The sequence below is a fragment of the Monodon monoceros genome, unplaced genomic scaffold (assembly GCF_005190385.1).
Source record: "Monodon monoceros isolate NGI ecotype Baffin Bay Population unplaced genomic scaffold, NGI_Narwhal_1 Super_Scaffold_22, whole genome shotgun sequence".
Classification (NCBI taxonomy): Eukaryota; Metazoa; Chordata; class Mammalia; order Artiodactyla; family Monodontidae; genus Monodon; species Monodon monoceros.
Window position 1 is genome coordinate 14,151,136 of NW_021703779.1, and position 19,403 is coordinate 14,170,538.

At 43.7% G+C, this 19,403-nt stretch overlaps 2 protein-coding genes across 2 annotated transcripts in view; both read left to right on the top strand.

Annotated features, from left to right (window-relative positions):
- SYAP1 (synapse associated protein 1) overlaps positions 1–4,020 on the top strand; it is a 32,221-nt gene extending 28,201 nt beyond the window's left edge. Inside the window, exons 7-9 of the mRNA XM_029240737.1 lie at positions 303–361; positions 810–957; positions 3,079–4,020. Of these exons, the coding sequence (XP_029096570.1) occupies positions 303–361; positions 810–957; positions 3,079–3,206 (335 nt within the window). The 3' untranslated portion in view covers positions 3,207–4,020. The remainder of the gene's footprint in view (positions 1–302; positions 362–809; positions 958–3,078) is intronic.
- A 9,979-nt stretch (positions 4,021–13,999) lies between these two features.
- TXLNG (taxilin gamma) overlaps positions 14,000–19,403 on the top strand; it is a 53,262-nt gene continuing 47,858 nt past the window's right edge. Inside the window, exon 1 of the mRNA XM_029241012.1 lies at positions 14,000–14,138. Coding sequence (XP_029096845.1) covers positions 14,037–14,138 — 102 coding nt within the window. The 5' untranslated portion in view covers positions 14,000–14,036. The remainder of the gene's footprint in view (positions 14,139–19,403) is intronic.

Here is a 19,403-nt window from a genome sequence, read left to right on the forward strand (position 1 = left end):
AAAGAAAGAGCAGAACTATTCTTCAGTGCATTTTGCTAACACTGAAGTCAAAATTTATTTCCTGCTGGAAATCTTACATAAGGGGTATTGAATATGATGATACATATTAAAAAGATCCCCAAAAGAAAGAGGCTGAGATGGTTTCATCTGGGTAGTTCTTACTGCAGAAAAACGGAAAGCAGAACAGCTAATTTCTGTAAATTATTTAGTATGATCATGCTTGTGGATAATTTAGTTGTTGTTATAATATGTATTCAGAATTGAATCAAGCAATTCTTGTCTCTTTTATTCTCACTTCTTAGAGGCAGTACGGCCCAAAACGCCACCTGTTGTAATCAAATCTCAACTTAAAACTCAAGAGGTAATACAGTTTTACATTATACCTAGTAGCTGATGTCTGGAAATGAAGTAACTGTGTTGACTATCTCAGATACCATTTCAAAACTACTTATGAATATGGGTCTTATCTGTTCTGAAGAAGAGGGGTCCGGTACTTGAAGAGTTAAGGACCTACAGCTGAGACATGAGACGATTCCCTGGCATCAGTAGTTCAAGATGTGCTCGTCAGGGATGGGACAGAACGATTGGAGTGATCCAGACCATGAATGAGTGTAGAGATTCAGGTGGTAGCTCATGTGGTTACCGAGCCAGTGTGCAGGTTAGGAGGTGGAAAGCAGCAACCATCTGACTAGCAGAGGAAGGGAATGAAAATGAGGCTGCATTAAATTGTGAGATGACCATAAACACAAGCTCTAGTCTCTATATGTTGCTTCAAAAACCATTTCCAGAGCTCATTTGTTGCATTTCAGGATGAAGAGGAGATTTCTACCAGCCCAGGTGTTTCTGAGTTTGTCAGTGACGCCTTCGATTCCTGTAACTTAGATCAGGAGGACCTGAGGAAGGAAATGGAGCAGCTGGTGCTGGACAAAAAAGAGGAGGAGACAGTCGCGCTGGAAGGTACAGAGCCAACGACATCACCGTTCCGGTCCCCAGTGCCGAAGCTGACCATAGAAAATTGTTATTCTGGAGCAGATACACAAAACTGTGTCGTAACTTGTGCATCAAAACTGCTTCTCTGTTCCCCACTAGAAGGTGGATTCTAGCACACGTGACCTCATCTCCTGTCCCTCTGCCCTTCTAAGCACAGAGGCTTAGAAAGGAGAAACAGAGCCAGAGAGGTTAAGTGAGTCTTCCAAGGCGTTTCAGCCCTGAGAACACATGGCCAGGAGCGGGCAAGAAAGCAGGCACACCCCTTCACGTGGAGATGCTGCCCTGCGGCCTTCTGCTTTCAAAGCTGCGTCCTGCTGGGGTTTATACTGTAGATAGAAGACTCTTTTCCCAGCTGCTGTGTGCCACTAGCACATCGCTTCTGGGAAGGAGTGGGCTGCCTTTAAGAAACCAAATTAGCTTAAAAATTAAGGTAATTTAGAAAAAGAGTGCAAGTGATGGGACTGCGTTCTTTGGCACATCAGGACAAATTACTGGCTTTCTACTAGATAACAAGCAAAGGCTTGGGTTAATCATCATTCATGAAGCCTTCAGAGACTCACCATCGCGGAAGCCAGCTGTTCCCACTGTTGTGCAGAAAGCACTGGTGAGAAAGCTGACCTCCCAGAGGTGAACCGCCTGCCCACGTGCACACTGCACACTGCAGAGGGACTCTGCAGGAGAGAACTGCTGGGGGAAGCGGCTGGTGGGGGAAAGAGAAGCGAGTGGGGAAGTGAAAATCTGGGCTCGCTCCCCCCAGGCCCCTTGTACCCCATCTATTTTCTGATACGATGGCTGCTGGCCACCGCGGAAGGAAGGTGGGCATACGCCCCGGGTGCAGCAGGCAGTAGCTCGAGCAGACTGTGCCCTGCTTCCCTTGCTGGTGACGACTAGTAGCACAGAGCCCACGGAGACTGGAAGGAAGCCTGGTCAGGATTCACGTGGCATTGGCTGGCCGTTCCGGGCAAGCTATTCTTTCTTTGAATCCCTGCCCTAGTGATAATTCGGACCACTTAATATTCTTTCATATGTTAGTTGTCTCGGCCCCCCCCAGCTAAATTGTAAGTTCCTCAAGGGCAGGTACACCTTGTCTTTTTATCCCCTACAGCACCTAAAGTAGAGCTTAGCACCCAGTAAGCACCTAATATTCATGAAATCGGTGTTTTGCTACGCAACATGGTCACTGCTATAAAAAATTGAAAACATTTGGTTTTTCTTTTCTCTATAGGTACTAAGTTTAAGGTTTATTTTTACAAGATGAAAATGAATTTTAGCTTTTACTTTTTAAATAGATGGTTTGTTTTCTGGCTGTTTTATAACACTACATAGCAGATGCCTTATCCTATATGTATTTGCATACACCCGTATATTGAGCGTCCAAGTGGCAAGTTGCAGCTCTAAATCTCACCGGTGTGAGAGCTCAGGTAGAACCCACATGGGGGGCCAGGCTTTGGTGAGAGACTGCCTGACTTCAGGTCCTGGTGTCTTTTGCCACTCGTGGGAGACCACTAAGCACAGACTGTGGAGCCCTGCAGATGTGGTTCCATCCGTATGTCTGTCACTGTCAAGCTGTGTGACCTTGGGCAAGTCATTTAACCTATAAGCCTCCATTTCCCCATCTGTCAAATGTGTATAACTGTATCTTTGGTCCACGTATTGTTCTAAGGATGAAAAGAGTGATATGTAGAGAGCACTTAGCCCTAGGCCTGGCTGAGTGAGTGCTCGAGAAATGTTAGCTGTTTTTGCTACCATCATCATCACTGGTAGTGGTAAAAATTAATTTGCGACCAAATATTAATTATCAATTATCCATTTAAATAGAAGGAAAATCAGAGGCCTAGGTAAAGAAAAATAATATGCAAAACTTACTGACAACATCTGATACCTTTGCTTCTACATTTAATAAGTTTATCTTTTTAATCATATTAGTTAAAAATCTGTTCAATTTTTCTGAGCGCACACAGTGCTGAAGGCTGACACAGTAAATATTTCCGTGGTAGGACTTACACAGGTAATTATAGTGGACTGCATTGTTAAGACGGGCATTAAAAATTCAGAATCTTTTTTTTTTTTCTCATTTGTTTCTTTTAGAGGATTCTGCAGATTGGGAGAAGGAACTACAACAGGAACTTCAAGAATACGAAGTGGTGACAGAATCAGAGAAACGAGATGAAAACTGGGATAAGGAGATAGAGAAAATGCTGCAGGAAGAAAATTAGCTGAAACAAAAGAATAATCCTTAACATTCTGCAACTGACATTAAATTCTAGATGCTGACACTCGCTGAATCAGAAGGCACAAAAGAGTATGACTTTATGAAATTCAAAATTATCCTTTTTTCAATCTGAAACTTGCCTCTTCTACTTAAGAAAAAGTACATAGGACAGTTATTCTAATAATCAAAAAGGGATGTTTTATGTAACATTTCTTTAAATCTAGTTAGAGATGTTCTTGTAGTCAGTACAGACATCTTTGTCACAGAAACGCAAGTAAAATTTTAGAGTTCTGTTTTCCGTGAGGTCAAAAATAAAATATATTCTTCAATTGTGGTTTTCTAAACATTTGTACTACTTGTTGCATTTTTGTTGATACATATGCATTAAAGTACCTACTTAATGGATTGATAACTATCAAAGTGACCAAATAGTACCAAAGAACTTAAGAGGAAGCACTTTCAGAACTGTTTTCTTGCAAGTATTTTCTAAAATTCCATCTGGAAGCCAAAAGATAAAATAATTATGTTGATTATAATGATATAAACATCACTCAGTTTGACATTGAGAAATACTGTTTCTCAAAAAATATATATTTGTTTTTCTTTGGGGCCTTTTTTTTTTTAAAAATATGCCACATTTAGTAATGTTTTCCTAAATTTCACGTCGTGCTTTTTGTAGAAAGCAGGGTCTTTCATCCTTTTAGTGTTGATGACTGTCAGAAGGCTGTTCACCTTAAAGTCTCATGTTGTTTAAATCGTCACCACATATAAATGTTTTTGCTTTTTTTGTCTTAATTAAACTGTCAGTCTTTATAAAATTGTGTTCTCTGAATACAACTTTTGGAACTTCATTGATCAATCCTGCCTGCATTCTGCTGTAGCAGCACGACCGTTCATAGAACGTGGTTACTTGAAAAGGACAGATGGCTGAACATCTGAACACTCCACGGCGTTTGCTTCCTGAACCTTTCGGATTTTTCAAAGAGCCTTTATTTCATAAAAGGGAGTAGAATTAAGACAGTTCTTATAGGGAACATGTACTTATTTATAGTCTTGATCCCATAAAAATTAGTCTATGGTCCTCTGGCAAAGATATAGTCAACAAGAGAATTGGGTGCTTACGTTTGTAGTTTGGGATATGCTCCCGTGAAGAAGCCAGTCTTCCTCAGCTAGGATCACTTGTGTTGTATTCGATGAAACCACTGACCCTATTATCAAGAGATTGCCACTTGTGGTGCCACAGTTGCTGATTACTGAGTTAGAGCTCAGAGGTGGTGTCTGGCAACTTCTGAAAGAATCCTACTGAAGGGAAAAGTTTGATAGAGTTTGCTGGAGGGAAAGAAATATGTTAAATGTTTTTAAGTAGTTAAAAATCCTAGATGTAAGCAGATCAGAATATGACAGTGCTTGGCTCTTAGTATGTGTACTAAAATTCTTAACGATAAGTGTTGAATAAATATAAAAAAAAGAAAGGTTTCAGAGAATGTTAAAAAAATAAAATAAAAACCTAAAATGAAAATAGAAGTATGTTAAGTTGTTGCTATCAGTTTTCCATGATGCTCATTGCCTAATTGTGTGTTGCCCTGTGAAAATAAAAGGATAAAGTAAGATTTTATACACAGCATAAAAATACATTTAGGCTATAGTTTTATGGATCCATCAGTGGTGAAATGTTCTGCTTTTGTAAATTATACAGGTAACTGAAGTGCTATTCTTTTATTTTTCTTTTATTTTTTTGGCCGTGCCTTTGGGCTTGCAGGATCTCAGTTCCCTGACCAGGGACTGAACCCAGGGCCACAGCAGTGAAAGCCTGGAATACTAACCACTAGGCCATCAGGGAACTCCGTGAAGTGTTATTCTTTTAAAGGGCAAAATAATTTGTAACCTTGTTTGGTGGGAAATTTCTCAGTATTTATTACTTGCTTAGGGGTCGTCCAAAAGTTATACTGTGCATAAAAACACAAGCTTCATGAAACGTTAAAATATGAAGATAGTCCATCACACTGGAAGTTGTACCTCACTACTCAGAGTGTAGCTCGGGAACCCTCATCCTCTGCCTGCCCTGGGAACTTCATAAAGGGGAAAAGAATTAAGGGCTTAGACATGCAGGGTCTCAGGCCCCGCCCCAGACCTGCTGGCCCAGACTCTGCGGTGCCAAGATTCCCTGGGGTTAGAATGGACTCCACGGCTTGAGAGGCGCTGCACCAATGCAGTAATGCGCTCAGGAGAGCAGAATTTTCTGGGGTTTTTTACTTTTTACTCTTCCACTAGCGTCCTCAGGTGACACTGTCTTCCTAGTTGGCGTTACAGGTGCCTCTGCTGTTCCAGTTGGCACTCCCTGCCCACTCCCCTTTCCACATGGCCAAATTAAGAGGAACCAAGTTCCCAGGGGGACAATGAATAAGCCTGCTAAATCAGATATTTCTAATAGCACATTTCAAAGTGTGTGCTCTACCAAGCGCAGAGGCGACGCTTTCTGAGAACTGTGTTATGTGTTCACAAGCCTGCAGCATCTAAGGGCTGATGTGCCTGCCCCGAAGGCTGTAAAAGGACGGATCGATGGTGTGTTTATGCACATGAAATCAAATAACAAAAATCGTTTAGGGCTTCCCTGGTGGCGCAGTGGTTGAGAGTCGGCCTGCCGATGCAGGGGACACGAGTTCGTGCCCCGGTCCAGGAAGATCCCACATGCCGCGGAGCGGCTGGGCCCGTGAGCCATGGCCGCTGAGCCTGCGCGTCCGGAGCCTGTGCTCCGCAACGGGAGAGGCCACAGCAGTGAGAGGCCCGCGCACCGCCAAAAAAAAAAAAAAAAAAAAAAAAAATTGGATCATACAATATGTGACCTTTTGTGACTGGTTTCTTTCACTTAGCATAATGTTTTCAAGGTTCATCCATGTGATAGCATGTGTCAGATTTCATTCTTTTTACGGCTGAATAATATTTCAGTATACAGAGAGACCAGCTTTGTTTATCAACTATAGTTGATTTACAATATTGTGTTAGTCTCAGGTGTACAGCAAAATGATTCGGTTATACATATATATGTATATATCTAAATTCTTTTATTCCGATTCTTTTCCATTATGGTTTATTACCATGAATTCAAAATATTGAATATAGTTCCCTGTGCTCTACAGTAAATCCCTGTTGTTTTTGTCAGTCTTAATAATAACAACGTCTCTCCGTTTTTCCCTCCAGTTCTAGGAGCCAGAGCTGTTTCTAGCAATTGCTACCTTAAGGTGGTTCCCTTTTTGCCTTTTCAGCTCTCCAATACATGGGTTAACCAATCTTTATATTATAATGATTTTTTTTGATGTTGACCATTTTTAAAGTGTTTATTGAATTTGTTACAATACTGCTTCTGTTTTATGTTTTGCTTTTTTGGCCGTGAAGCATGTGGGATCTCAGCTCCCCGACCAGGGATCGAACCCATTCCCCCTGCATTGGAAGGTGAAGTCTTAACCACTGGACCGCCAGGGAAGTACCCCATTCTTTTTTTTTTTTTTTTTTTTGTTTTTTTTTTTTTTTTTTTTGCGGTACGCGGGCCTCTCACTGCTGTGGCCTCTCCCATTGCGGAGCACAGGCTTCGGACGCGCAGGCCCATTGGCCATGGCTCACGGGCCCAGCCGCTCGGCGGCATGTGGGACCCTCCTGGACCGGGGCACCAACCCGTGTCCCCTGCATCGGCAGGCGGACTCTCAACCACTGCGCCACCAGGGAAGCCCTGGGGTATCTTTTTTGATGAGTTGTAGTGTCTTCCTGTCGATGATTGTTCAGCAGTTATTTGTGATTCAGGTGCTCTTGCAAGAGAGCACATCCTTCTACTCCGCCATCTTGAACCAATGTCCTATATAGAGATTTTCAACAGTGCCTAACCCCACAAGTATTTTGTATTTTTCTTTACCACTCTCTTTATACATATAGTTTCCACTTCCTTGCAAGTCTGTAATTCTGGCCGAGACTTGTAGAAATAAATCAGAACAAAATTCATGAAGCCTGTATATGCAATATATGTATTTGAATTTTTGAAATGCATGTACTCTCTCCCAACATTCCTTATATGACAAGAGTTTTTATTTGAAGTATCCTCTTCCTGCTGGAACTGACACCCCAGTGTTTGCCAATCTAACTGTACATTCTACAGCCTGCCATCAGTATGCCTGAGCAAGGTAGGTATAAGGTATAATCATTTTTTAAATCTTACAGTATCTGCCAGAAATGCGGAAGTGTATAGCAAATGCTGAAATTGGCCAAATTCTTATAAGGACTAAAATCAGGGTGCGCATAGAAGGATGGTATTGGGTAATCGAATTAAACAATAAGCTCTCTGTTCTATGAAAAGGCAAATACTCCTTTTCACTACCTACAACCCCAAGAGCATGCAACAAACATGAAATTGAACTCTTTTGTTGAAATAATACCCTTGGCTACTTTAAAGGTTAGTAGGAGCTTTTCTTTCTCTGAAAATTCTCCAAGGTAGACAAGTCAAACTAGCGTGGTTTAACTCCTTTTGACACTTCAAGATACGGCTCAGATGTCACTTTAAACCTTCCTTAAGCTTCCCTACCACCAGTAGAAAATTACACTTAAGCTGTTACTTTGCAATACCTTTATCTTCGGAATTTTGTTACTGTTTTTTAAAAATTTTTTTATTGGAGTATAGTTGATTTACAATGTTGTGTCAGTTTCTGCTGTACAGTGAGTCAGTTATACATATACATATATCCACTCTTTTGTAGATTCTACTCCCATATAGATCATTACAGATGAATTATGTTACTGTTTGTTATTTGTATCACTGGCAGTGTTGGCCTGAGAGCCCTTATTCTAAATCGTGGTATGCCTGGTGTCTAATTAAGTGCTCAGAATGTAGTAGGTGCTCAGTAAATGTTTAACTGATGAATGAACTTTCTATTGCCACTAAGTTTACCCTGGGATGATCTTGGTCCCGTGGCTGCCTGAGGTCTTCTCAGTGTGGCAGCGGGATGTTGCCACTAGGGCACTCTCCAAGAGGTTGTGAAAAGGGATATCACCTTGGGGAATTGGAGGTTTGGCCCTCATCTGTATAGATCCGGAAAATTGAGTGGCCAGTGTACTTTTGCTATTCAGTCTCTTTTTCTCAAAACGTATGTATTGAGAGCTTTCTCCGAGCCTGGCCTTCTGCTGAGTGCTGAGAATATAGAAGTTCCATGGGCACGGCCCCTGTCCTCACTTCATTTACCACCTAGCTGCAGAAGTCCATTCAACAAGCCCTAAAAAGAAACAACTCAAGGGAGTTCCCTGGTGGCCTAGTGGTTAGGATTCCATGCTTTCACTGCCGGGGCCTGGGTTCAATTTCTGGTAGGGGACCTGAGATTCAGCAAGCCAAAAAAAAAACATGAATAAATAAAAATAAAGGGCTTCCCTGGTGGCGCAGTGGTTGAGAGTCCGCCTGCCAATGCAGGGGACAGGGGTTCGTGCCCAGGTCTGGGAAGATCCTAAATGCTGCGGAGCGGCTGGCCCGTGAGCCGTGGCCGCTGAGCCTGCGCGTCCGGAGCCTGTGCTCCGCAATGGGAGAGGCCACAACAGTGAGACGCCCGCGTACCGCAAAAAAATGAAAAATAAAAAAAAATAAAAACAAGCCCTTACACTGAAGTGTGGGACTGGCCTGGTATGGGAAGTACAGCATGCTAGAGATGCAAAACAGGAGTACCCAAAATATTCCGGCCCCCTAAGGGGCTTCCGAACACACTCCCAGAAGGCACTGTCTCCAGAATATGGCTCTCAGTCCCGATTTACAAAGTCAAAATGTCCCTTTATTAATAATGAGCAGTGGAAGCATCTCACTGAATACAAGTATACACTGTGGACAGAGAATGTCGCCTGCATTTCAGTAAACAAAGGATGTTGTGGCCATAAAGCCACCATTCACTGAAGCCGCCCTTGAGGGTGAGCCCTGAGTGGATTCAGGATAGAGAAAAACAGGATAGTGGCCCTAGATAGTTAAGGTGCATATCAAAGGAAGATTTCAATGAGCCCAGACTCTTGCATCTTCCCATACCAAAATCATTAACTTGAGATGGCTGTTTTTGTGATTAGCAGTAATCTTTTGATGTTCTGATGGTTGACTACATGTTTTTTTTTCTCAGCAAAATACTCATATATCCTGGCTCTTCCCTTACCTATTTTATTTATTTATTTAAATAAAAAAATTTTTTTTTGGCCACACTGCTCGGCTTGTGGGATCTTAGTTCCCTGACCAGGGATGAAACCGGTGCCCCCTGCAGTGGAATCATGGAGTCCTAACCACAGGACCACCAGGGAAGTCCCTCGTTCCTTACTCTTTGGAGCAGTCTCTCAGAGCTAACTGAGAGGCTGTATCCCAGGCTCAAGTCCTCAGTAAGTTCGCTGAATAAAACATAATTCTCAGGAGTTCCCTGGTGGCCTAGTTGTTAGGATTCTGGGCTTTCACTGACAGGGCCCGGCATTCCATCCCTGGTCGGGGAACTGAGATCCCACAATTAGGTTGTGCTTTTTTTTTTTTTTAGTCGACTACACACATCAACATTCCCTCTCCAGAGTCAGACCCACATAGGGAGACAGATTCTAATGGGAAGGTTTTTTGGTAAGAAATCAAAACAAGTCTCCTGTTCAAAGGCATTAGATTAGCATGCTGGAGCCTCCGTCCCCACACTAAGGATAGCCTTGGAAATGGGGTCATTATTTCTTTTTAAAAAAAAATTATTTTACATTTCAATTGGCTTTTTAAAAAAAAATTACTTATTTAATTTATTTATTTTTGGCTGCGTTGGGTCTTCGTTGCTGCGCATGGACTTTCTCTAGTTGCAGGGAGCTGGGACTACTCTTCGTTGCAGTGCGCGGCCTTCTCATTGCGATGGCTTCTCTCGTTGCGGAGCACAGGCTCTAGGCGCGTGGGCTTCAGTAGTTGTGTCAAGTGGGCTCAGTAGTTGTGGCGCACGGGCTTAGTTGCTCCACGGCATGTGGGATCTTCCTGGACCAGGGCTCGAACCCGTGTCCCCTGCATTGGCAGGCGGATTCTTAACCCCTGCGCCACTAGGGAAGCCCGGGGCCATTATTTGTGAAGTTCTCTGTTTTGACCAGGATTCTCTCTCTCCCAAACATTGCTTGGATGGGCCAGTCAGCCTGGCCTCCCTGACTCTCCCTTTTCTAGGTTTCCACTCTTCTGATGAGACACACTGCTTCTTGAGATTTGTCAGTACCTTTGATCATATTATACGGTATGATGGGGTCTGTTAATTTACTGCCAGCAAAGACCGTGTAGTAGTCATAGTAGTAGCCTCTGTGTGTATGTGTGTGTGTGTGTTTGTGTGTGTGTGTATGTGTTGTGTAAAATTAAGGGCTAGCAATGACCGCAATCAGGACGTCACACACCAGGGGAGGGGTAGTCGGCTATATTAATCAGGGAGTCTGTATTCCAGATTCTAGCTACTACAAATGCTTCTGTTAGCCATAGCTCAATCAATAGCAGAGGCTTTGCTAAGTAGCAAAATGAAAGTTAGAAATGGGTTTTCATTGGTGAAAGTAGTAGCTTGTTAGCCAGTATGATGGGTGTCAGAAATGGGCTCACAGCGGTGAAATTAGTAATATTCAAGATGTGCATTGCTTAAAATTTGAGTCTCTTCACCGTTGCATTGACAGGGTATGAGAACCTAGCAATCTGAAGCCTGCTCCCTAAGGGGTAATACTACAGGCCAAACCTCTAAATAGCCCTGTGTCCAGCTATGAACTCTGAGGGTTCCAGTTCCCTGTGGCCATAAGGCCAAAAGAATCCTGCCTCTGTAATAGAGGCAAGTTGGCCTCTTAACAGGACAGAGAGCTGGGGGCATCACTGAGCTTACTGCTCTTAAGAACTTTCTGCCTCAGGCTCCTGGCTGTTTACTAAGCATCTGAATAAGTGGGCCCATATTCAGGTACATGCATAGCCTTTAGGGAGGAAGTGGGGAGAATACCCCCTACTGGCGACGAGCTGTTTTTCTTGTGACGTTCACCTTTCTGGCAGGTAGAGTTCTTAACAGAGACCGTAAGTCCTTGAGCAAAACGTGAGAATAATTAATGCAGATAGATCATGGGATGCCTATTAAAGAGTTGGAAATAAAGAAATGATAGCTCTTGGGACTTCCCTGGTGGTCCAGTGGTTACGACTCCGTGCTCTCAATGCAGGGGGCCCGGGTTCGATCCTTGGTCAGGGAACTAGATCCTGCATGCATGCCGCAACGAAGATCCCGCATGCTGCAACTGAGACCTGGCGCAGCCAAATACAAATATATTGGGGAAAAAAAAAAAGAAATGTTAGCTCTTGAAGACTTAAAACATAACCCCAATAATGGATCCCAGCTGAGATAAGTACAGTGCTTTATAGAGCCTTGGGTTAAGGCTGGAGAGTAACCTCTTTGAAGGCATTTAAACAGAGAATGGGTCTATCAAAAATCAGGTTAGTTTGACCTGAGGAAGAAGAGAGTGATCTGAGACCCAGAGAGCCAGCCAGAAGCTATTCTTTCTCTCTCCCTTCTGCTAAGCTGTTTTCCTTAGAAACGGATCACTAAGCCTGGCCCACTTGCAAGAATAGGGGAATCAGACTCCACCTTTTGAAGGGAGGAGCATCAAAGAACTTGTGGACAGATTTAAAAAAACACCATCCCCTCTATTAAAGACGTTGTAAGAAGCAGACCTCTGAAATTCATATTTCTCGCGGGAGCAGTAATAGCTACGTTTCTCTTGAGCACCCGGTTTGTTTTTATTTTGTTATGTTGTGAATCACTCTGTAAATTGTGTTTTCCTCTTTTCCCAGCTGTCAAGAAGCTCAAAATAAAAATTTGGCTCATGTCCAGCTTGTGGACAAGAACCTCAAGGCTTGCGTTTTATGGAATCAACTCACCCATGACTTCTTATTTTTCCTGATCCTTCTTTCACTTTCACTTTCTTGCCATTTCTCTCTCTCTCTCTCTCTCTCTCCCTCTCTATTTGTATATAAAAGAATGATATGACATATATCTATATATCTACACACACACATATGTATGTCGTGGCATATCGTGTATATGTTTACAGCCTTCCAAATCCCTTTGAAATAAGAATGTATATAAATAAAACAAATACAATTAACTATTTTTCATTTCTCTTAAGACTTGAGGTCACTTGCATAGTCCTTTTGTTTTCTTAATAAAGATAACTATTTTTTTTAATTCCATGCATACTTATACTCAAACAATACAGAAAATCATGAAGTAAAAATACTCCCAAGTTTCATCTCCCAGGGAAAAACATTATTAACACTTTGGTTAATGTCCTTCTAAACATCTCTTTATAAACCTACAGGCAATTCTATGAAAATGGATTTTTTTTTAAGCTCACTGTGCTATGTATATTTTCTAGGTCAATTTAAAAAATGTTTATCATTTTTAGTAGCTGCATGGTGTTCTCTTGTACCATAATTTAACTATGGTGCATTTTAATACTCAATTCCCCAGGCGGGTTAGAGGCAGCATTACCGATAGATTTTTTCTGCATCTCACTGGGACTTTTGCCTTTAAGAAGGTGAGGAATAGTGGCCGAGGCCATCAGCTTTATATAGTGTCTAGGTATGGGTTCATTATCTGCTGCTCTAGTTTTGAAATCTCATAGCTGGACTGAGGTGTTCTGCCTGTGAAATAAAATAATGGTACTTTCCCCAAATTTACAGAAATAATTAAAATTAATAGAAGGAATTTCCCCAATATTGAAATTTACTCTCACGTAAGTTATTAAATTTTTGGCGCCTGACACCACTACTTAGTATTCTCTCATAAAAAATGACATAGGATTTACACAAATTTTCATAATGAGTTATTTAAGGCAACATGTCAGGATTTCATGACGCTCTGTGACTAACAGAAGCTCGGTCATTGGAGATCTGGTTCCATCAGATGTAAATAGGGAGTATGCCTGAGAAAAAAATCCATCCCCGCCCTAATCTCGTCAAGAAAAAAAATCGATTCAGCAAACCGAGTTTGTTAAAAAATTTCAGTAACGAAACAACTGGCGGAGGAAGCCAGTACGTTCAATGTGTATTTAGCGCCAACTAAGGGAGGAGAACTGTGCTAGAAGCCCGGGCGGTTCAGCCAAGGTGAATATGACGCAGCCCCCACCCCGCAGGAGCTCGGGACCGCTAAACCGTGCTGAGAGCTCTGGTGGAGGGGCAGGACTCGGGACAGGTGTCGAGCCAGAAACCTCAAATTCTGAAAGCCATTACAACTCTCCCGCCTTGAAAGTCACGAAGTATTTCTCCTCATCCCCCAATCATTCGGGCTCTGTTCCGAAGAAGAGCAACCAAAACAAAAGCAGAACAATGTGTCCCCGACCTCGCTCCCTCCCAAACACTGAACTATTTCTGAACTTTTCCCGCAGGATGATAAGGAGTACCTTCCGGTACTGGTACATCGACCCTAGAAAACTACAAATCCCAGGAGGCTGCACGCGCAGCACAGTGGATACTCTTCCCCCATTTCAGAACGCCGCATTACGCTCCAATCCTGATCCGGGTCTGCGAGCCGTGGCCGCGCAGCCTGCTGGGACTTGTAGTCCGCTCCAGAGTCCCTTTCCTCGTTCGCGCAGGCTCGCGCGGCCTCTGTTCGCCCTTCGGCCCTGCAGTAGCCCAGCCCCGGCTTCAATGCTCCCCACCCCCATTCCGCTCCGTCCCCTCAGGGGCCAACCTCCTCCGGTCACGTGGGGAGCCTTGCATGCGGCAATTGGCTGGGGGATTCAGGGGTGGGGCGCGAGGCCCTGCGAGATTCCGTGCCCCTTGTCGGGCTGCTTGTTTGGCTGCTGCCGTCACCTCATGGCGACGCGGGTAGAGGAGGCTTCGCGGGGAAGAGGCGGCGGCGCCGAGGAGGCAGTTGAGGCCGGACGGGGCGGACGGCGACGCAGCCCGCGGCAGAAGGTCAGTCTGGGGGGTGCCTGCGTTGTTGCTGGGCCCGGGGAATGCTGCGGCTAGCTGTTTCGGGGTGCACCTCTTCACTGTCCCGGGTTACCTTTAGCCACGGGACGACCATCGGCCCTCTTCGCTCCCAGGGTGACGACGGTGGGAGCAGGTGAGGGGAGTGGAACCGGGGTGGATGGGGTGGGAGGGGGCGACGGTTGGGGATTGAGGCGGGGGCGGGAGTGAGGGCAGGGGGCGCAGCCGAGTGGGAGGGGGAAGGGGTGCTTGGCGGGGGCGCGCCAGGTGTGACAGCCACGTGCGGCCGGCGCCGCGGGGCCCCGGGCGCCAGGTGTTCCCTCTCCCAGCCCCCGCCCTCCGCGTGCTTCCAGTGCTCCTAGCGCTGGGCGCCGCCGTTTGGGCTGCCAGGGGTCGCTGGCTCACCCTCCTCGCGCCGGGCAGGTGCGCGGGGCGCGCTGCTGGGTGCGCCCGGGCGGCGCGGGCGAGGCTGTTGCGCAGTAAGATAACCGCGCGGGAGCCGGGGCTGCGCTGCGCCCCCCTTCCCCCGCCCCCCTGCGCTCCCCGCCACTGCGCGGGCTGGCGAGCCGGGCCTCTCGGCCCCCGGGACCCAGGCTCAGCGGCTGCTCTGTGGGCGCCACGGGCTTGGCTGCACGTGGGGAGAAGATGCTGGAGGACCTGGGTCCCGCACAGTTGGGAGCAGCATCGCGGATAACCGGTCTTCCCAATCCAGCCCTCCCTGCTTCCCCTTCTCGCTCTTTATTTCTGCCCCTTTTCTTTTTTTCTCCCCCCCCACCTTGGTGAGCGGAAACTTGAGCGCCTCCCCCAGCTTGGCCTTTGGTCTCTCTTAATCTGGGAGTCGGGCTGGACTGTTCCCCTTGCCTTATTTGACTCACGTCAAGGAGTTTTCAGTGTCTCCCTCCCTTTCTGGAGGAAAATCCCGACCTTCAGAATGGGAGAATTACACTTGTTCTGGAGTCAGTGGGTGGAGTTCGAAAAAAATTGCACAACAAACGGGATACAGGGCTTTCAGGGCCCAGGAAGAGAGAGGTGCGGGGAAAAGGACTGGAAAGGTGGAAACCCGTCTCGTTCCTTGCGTTTGAACAGATTGAAACATTCAAGTTGTTCGACTTCGTGCTTGATCACTCGGGGCTGTTTAATGTCACTTAATTATGCGTTTGAATACTCTTAAAGATCACCCCTGTTGGAAATTACGAAATAATATTTTTCTAATGCGACTCGTGAACTTGAAAAAAAAAGAACAAAGGTTCGCTTTACCTCTGCGCAGAGTGTCAAGAATTAGCTTTTCGAGGCCTGTTTCTAAGGTCAGGTGTTTTCACGTCTGTCTTCATGAGCGTGTTACTGCTTCTCAATTACCTGTCTTTCTCTCCCTCTCTTTGTACTCTAAAAGAAAGATCCAGTACTTGAAGGACTGAAAAAGAAGCTGTGGACCGAACGGAACTCTAGGGATTCAACACTGTCACTTTGGACACCTCACTTATTCCCTGAGGGTGGGGAGCCAATCTCAGGGTTTGATTTCATAGGCCCCCCAGGGGAGGACTCCGATAAAAAGCCAGTGCAGTTGAGGATATGAGTTCCTTTTTATGCCCCTAGCCTAAGGATAAAAAGTCAGCACTAGGAACTGACGTTTAATCAACTAGCATTTTAAACGACGAAGAGGTAATGACCCTTTGACACAGTTCTCTGGTTAACAGCTGGATAAGAGTAGTCAGGTGTGTCTGTACTGTCTCAGTTTTGTTTACTTACTCAGGCACCATTCTTCTTTGCTCAGGCTTTTCTGGGCATCTTTTTTCCTTTTGATTTACAATTGACTATGACGTGGAATTGAAATACATGGCTAAATATTAGTTTCTGAATTTTCGTTTTAAAAAATTGGGTGAATATCTTGTGTTTGCAGAAGTCACTTTTTAAGTTATTTTCTTTGGACCCCTCGTTTTTTATTTCGTCTGGGCCACTAGCTTGAAAATATATTCGTAATTCTAGCTTGACCTCAGCCCTATTTTTCAGGAAGCAGAAATGCTGTTTAACTAATTGAGTTGTTTTGAAAATATTGAAGGAATTAAAGGAACAGTGACCGTTTTGTCACTTTTGGGTTACATTATGGGACTTAAAAGTGAGAAACAGTTGGAGATGGGCTTTGTTGCTTCCCGTTTGTCTTAACCATCTAGTCACTCTTGACCTCAGGTAACTGTGGCATTGTTTCATAACTACTGCTATTTGGATGGTCTCTTAAGGTGACTTTTTTCTTTTAACATTACAGTACATTTCTAAGAGTCTCTTGAATTGTCTAAAACTGCTGTCTGATGTGATAGCCACTAGGCGCCTGTGGCTATTTAAGTGTTAATTAAAATTAAGTAAAATTAAAAATTCCCTTCCTCAGTATACTAGCCACATTGCAAGTGTTCAGTAGCCAATGTGACTAGCGGCTACTGTGTTAGAGCAGATCTAGAATATTTCCATCATTGCACATTGCATAAAGTTCTGTTGGACAGCACTGGTCTAAAAAGATGGGATATTACTTTGTCAAGTATTCCAGGCATTTTTTAGAACACCAAGCTCCTTCATAGTACTTCCTAAATCCTTGTGTAGAATTTGTGGGGGTTTTTTTTGTTTGTTTGTATTTTTACTAGAATTTGTTTTATAAGGTTGAGTTTTCAAAAAACGAATAGACTATATTTTGAGCAGTTTTAGGTTTACCAAAAAATTGAACATAAATTGCAGAGTTCCCATTTATCCCCTCACACCACACCCCTTTCCCCTATTATTTATATCTTGCAGTATTGTGGTACATTTGTTACAATTGGTGAGCCAATATTGATACATTCTTATTAACTGAAGTCCATAGTTTACATTAGGGTTCATTCTTGGTGCTGTATATTCTAAGAGTTTTAACAAATGTATAATGACATGTGTCCACCATTACGATATCATACAGAACAGTTTCACTGCCCTAAGAACCTCCATCCCTTCCTCTCTTCCCCCAAACCACTGACCACCACTGATCTTTTTATTGTCTGTATAGTTTTGCCTTTTCCAGAATGTCTAAGGTTGATATTTTTCCCTCTAGATTTTTGCTTTGGAGTGTTAAAAATTATTTAACTACTCTTAAAAACTTATTTTCAGGTCAGATAGGAAGGATAAAGATATATGGAATGTATGCTCAAATTAATGAAATGTTACATTTACATGTTGCCTTATAGTTTTTATAGCATATTTTTGCACATATATTAAGTTTTTCAGCATCACTCAGGTGCTGTGGAGAAGGCTGGGCAACTGTCATTGTCCTCATTTATAGATGACAAATTGCTCAGCAAGGTCAAGTGATTTGCCCAAGGGGTGAAGCCGAGTGTGGAAAGTACCCTTTCATCTACACTACAGTAATAAGTAGGGTGGTAGTGGGCAAATAGTATGGATTTGGAGTCAAGACCCGTGGCTCTTGCCACCTATTAGCTGTGCAACCTTGGGCAGGTTTCGCAATCTTTCTAAGCCTCAATTGCATCATCTGTAAAGTGGCGATGATGCTAATCCCTACTGCATAGGACTGTTGTGAAGTATGAGAGTTGAGGGCTTCCCTGGTGGCGCAGTGGTTAAGAACCCGCCTGCCAATGCAGGGGACACGGGAAGATCCCACATGCCCCGGAGCAACTAAGCCTGTGCACCACAACTACTGAGCCCACGTGCCTAGAGCCCATGCTCCGCAAGAGAAGCCACCGCAATGAGAAGCCTGTACACTGCAACGAAGACCCAACACAGCCGAAAATACATAAGTAAAAATAAAATTTAAAAAAAAAAAAAAGTTGATGTGACGCGTTCAGCCCAGTGCCGGGCATGTAGAATTTTACTTGGTGGGGAGGCTAGCATATATGAAAGATCCGTTTCTCTTGCTTTTAGGGTGTTATTCTGTAAATCTATCTTCCAACCTTTGTGTCCTTCACTCTTCCCAGAATCTCTCAGTGATAGACTTAACGAGGAGAAATCAGGTCAGGGTGGGGCGAGAGTATGGGGTAGGAAGAAGCCATTTCGTTGTCTTGTTTTTCTCCTCATTTGCGGACTTGATGATGAATTTCAACTCTTCTAGCACAGAGATTAAGTAATAAGAATCAAAGTGATCTTCTCTTTACGACATTGTCATCTAATTCTATCAGCAAACTTTGGCAAATTTTATTTTCATGGAGAACCAAACGGGCAAAGCAGTAATGAGAGCAGACCAGATACAGCACATCCCTCTAGCAATACCACATTCATAGATCGTAATATGCCACAGTTATTTATTACATTACTGGAAGGTGTTGTATATGTTATTTTGTGTCATTTATATCGGTCTTACCTAGAGAAATTTTATTTAGGAGTGTATATACCAAATCCAGATTCCATAAAACAGGTCACATGTGATTTCCCTTTGTGTGGGATTCTTCACAGAAGGAGTCACTCTAATAGTTTTCCTTTCAGTAGATATGCTGTTCAGGTTTTGCACTTTGCAGAGAGTTGTATTTCAAAGGAAAGGAATTCGAGTTCTCACTGTTTCCTGCATTGTGCTCAGCACTTAAAATGTGCTTGCATTCTGATATCTTCCTTACCTCTGCAGAATAGGTGGTATCCCTAGGTATGTAGATAAGGCATCTGAAGCTCAGTCAAAACAACAGCAAGTCTTGCTCAAATTAAATAACACAGCTCAGAGTTGGTGAAGTTGGCCTAGAGCTGGTATATAATCGTGTAATTGATAACGCAACTGATGTACCCTACTGCATGGACAGTTTCCGCTTTTCTAACCTAATATCCCAAAGAAATCCCTTTGCCTCTTCCCCCCACCCCCTTCTTCCCAATTACTTTTTGTTTGGTTCTAACACGATTACAGTTTCCACTTTTTTAACCTAATATCCCAAAGAAATCCCTTTGCCTCTTCCCCCCCACCCCCTTCTTCCCAATTACTTTTTGTTTGGTTCTAACACGATCATCAGTAACTTTTAGTTAATGTAATGGATGTGCCAGTATTTAAAGTGTGTAAAGTGGTATGCAAGTTTAATATAGTATTCATCAACATTGAGAATTAGCTATGTTTAAAATTTTCCCAAGTGGGGCATTTCTAGAAGAGGATAAAATAGGTTAGGTGACCCTTTAAGGGTTTGAACCTTGAGTATGTTTTTATGATTCAATTTATTTCCTAGTTGAAATTCTCTTGGGACTTACAACTACTTAAATTTTATTACTTGAAGGAAAAGATATATAAAATGACCATTGTTGTCCTGTTGT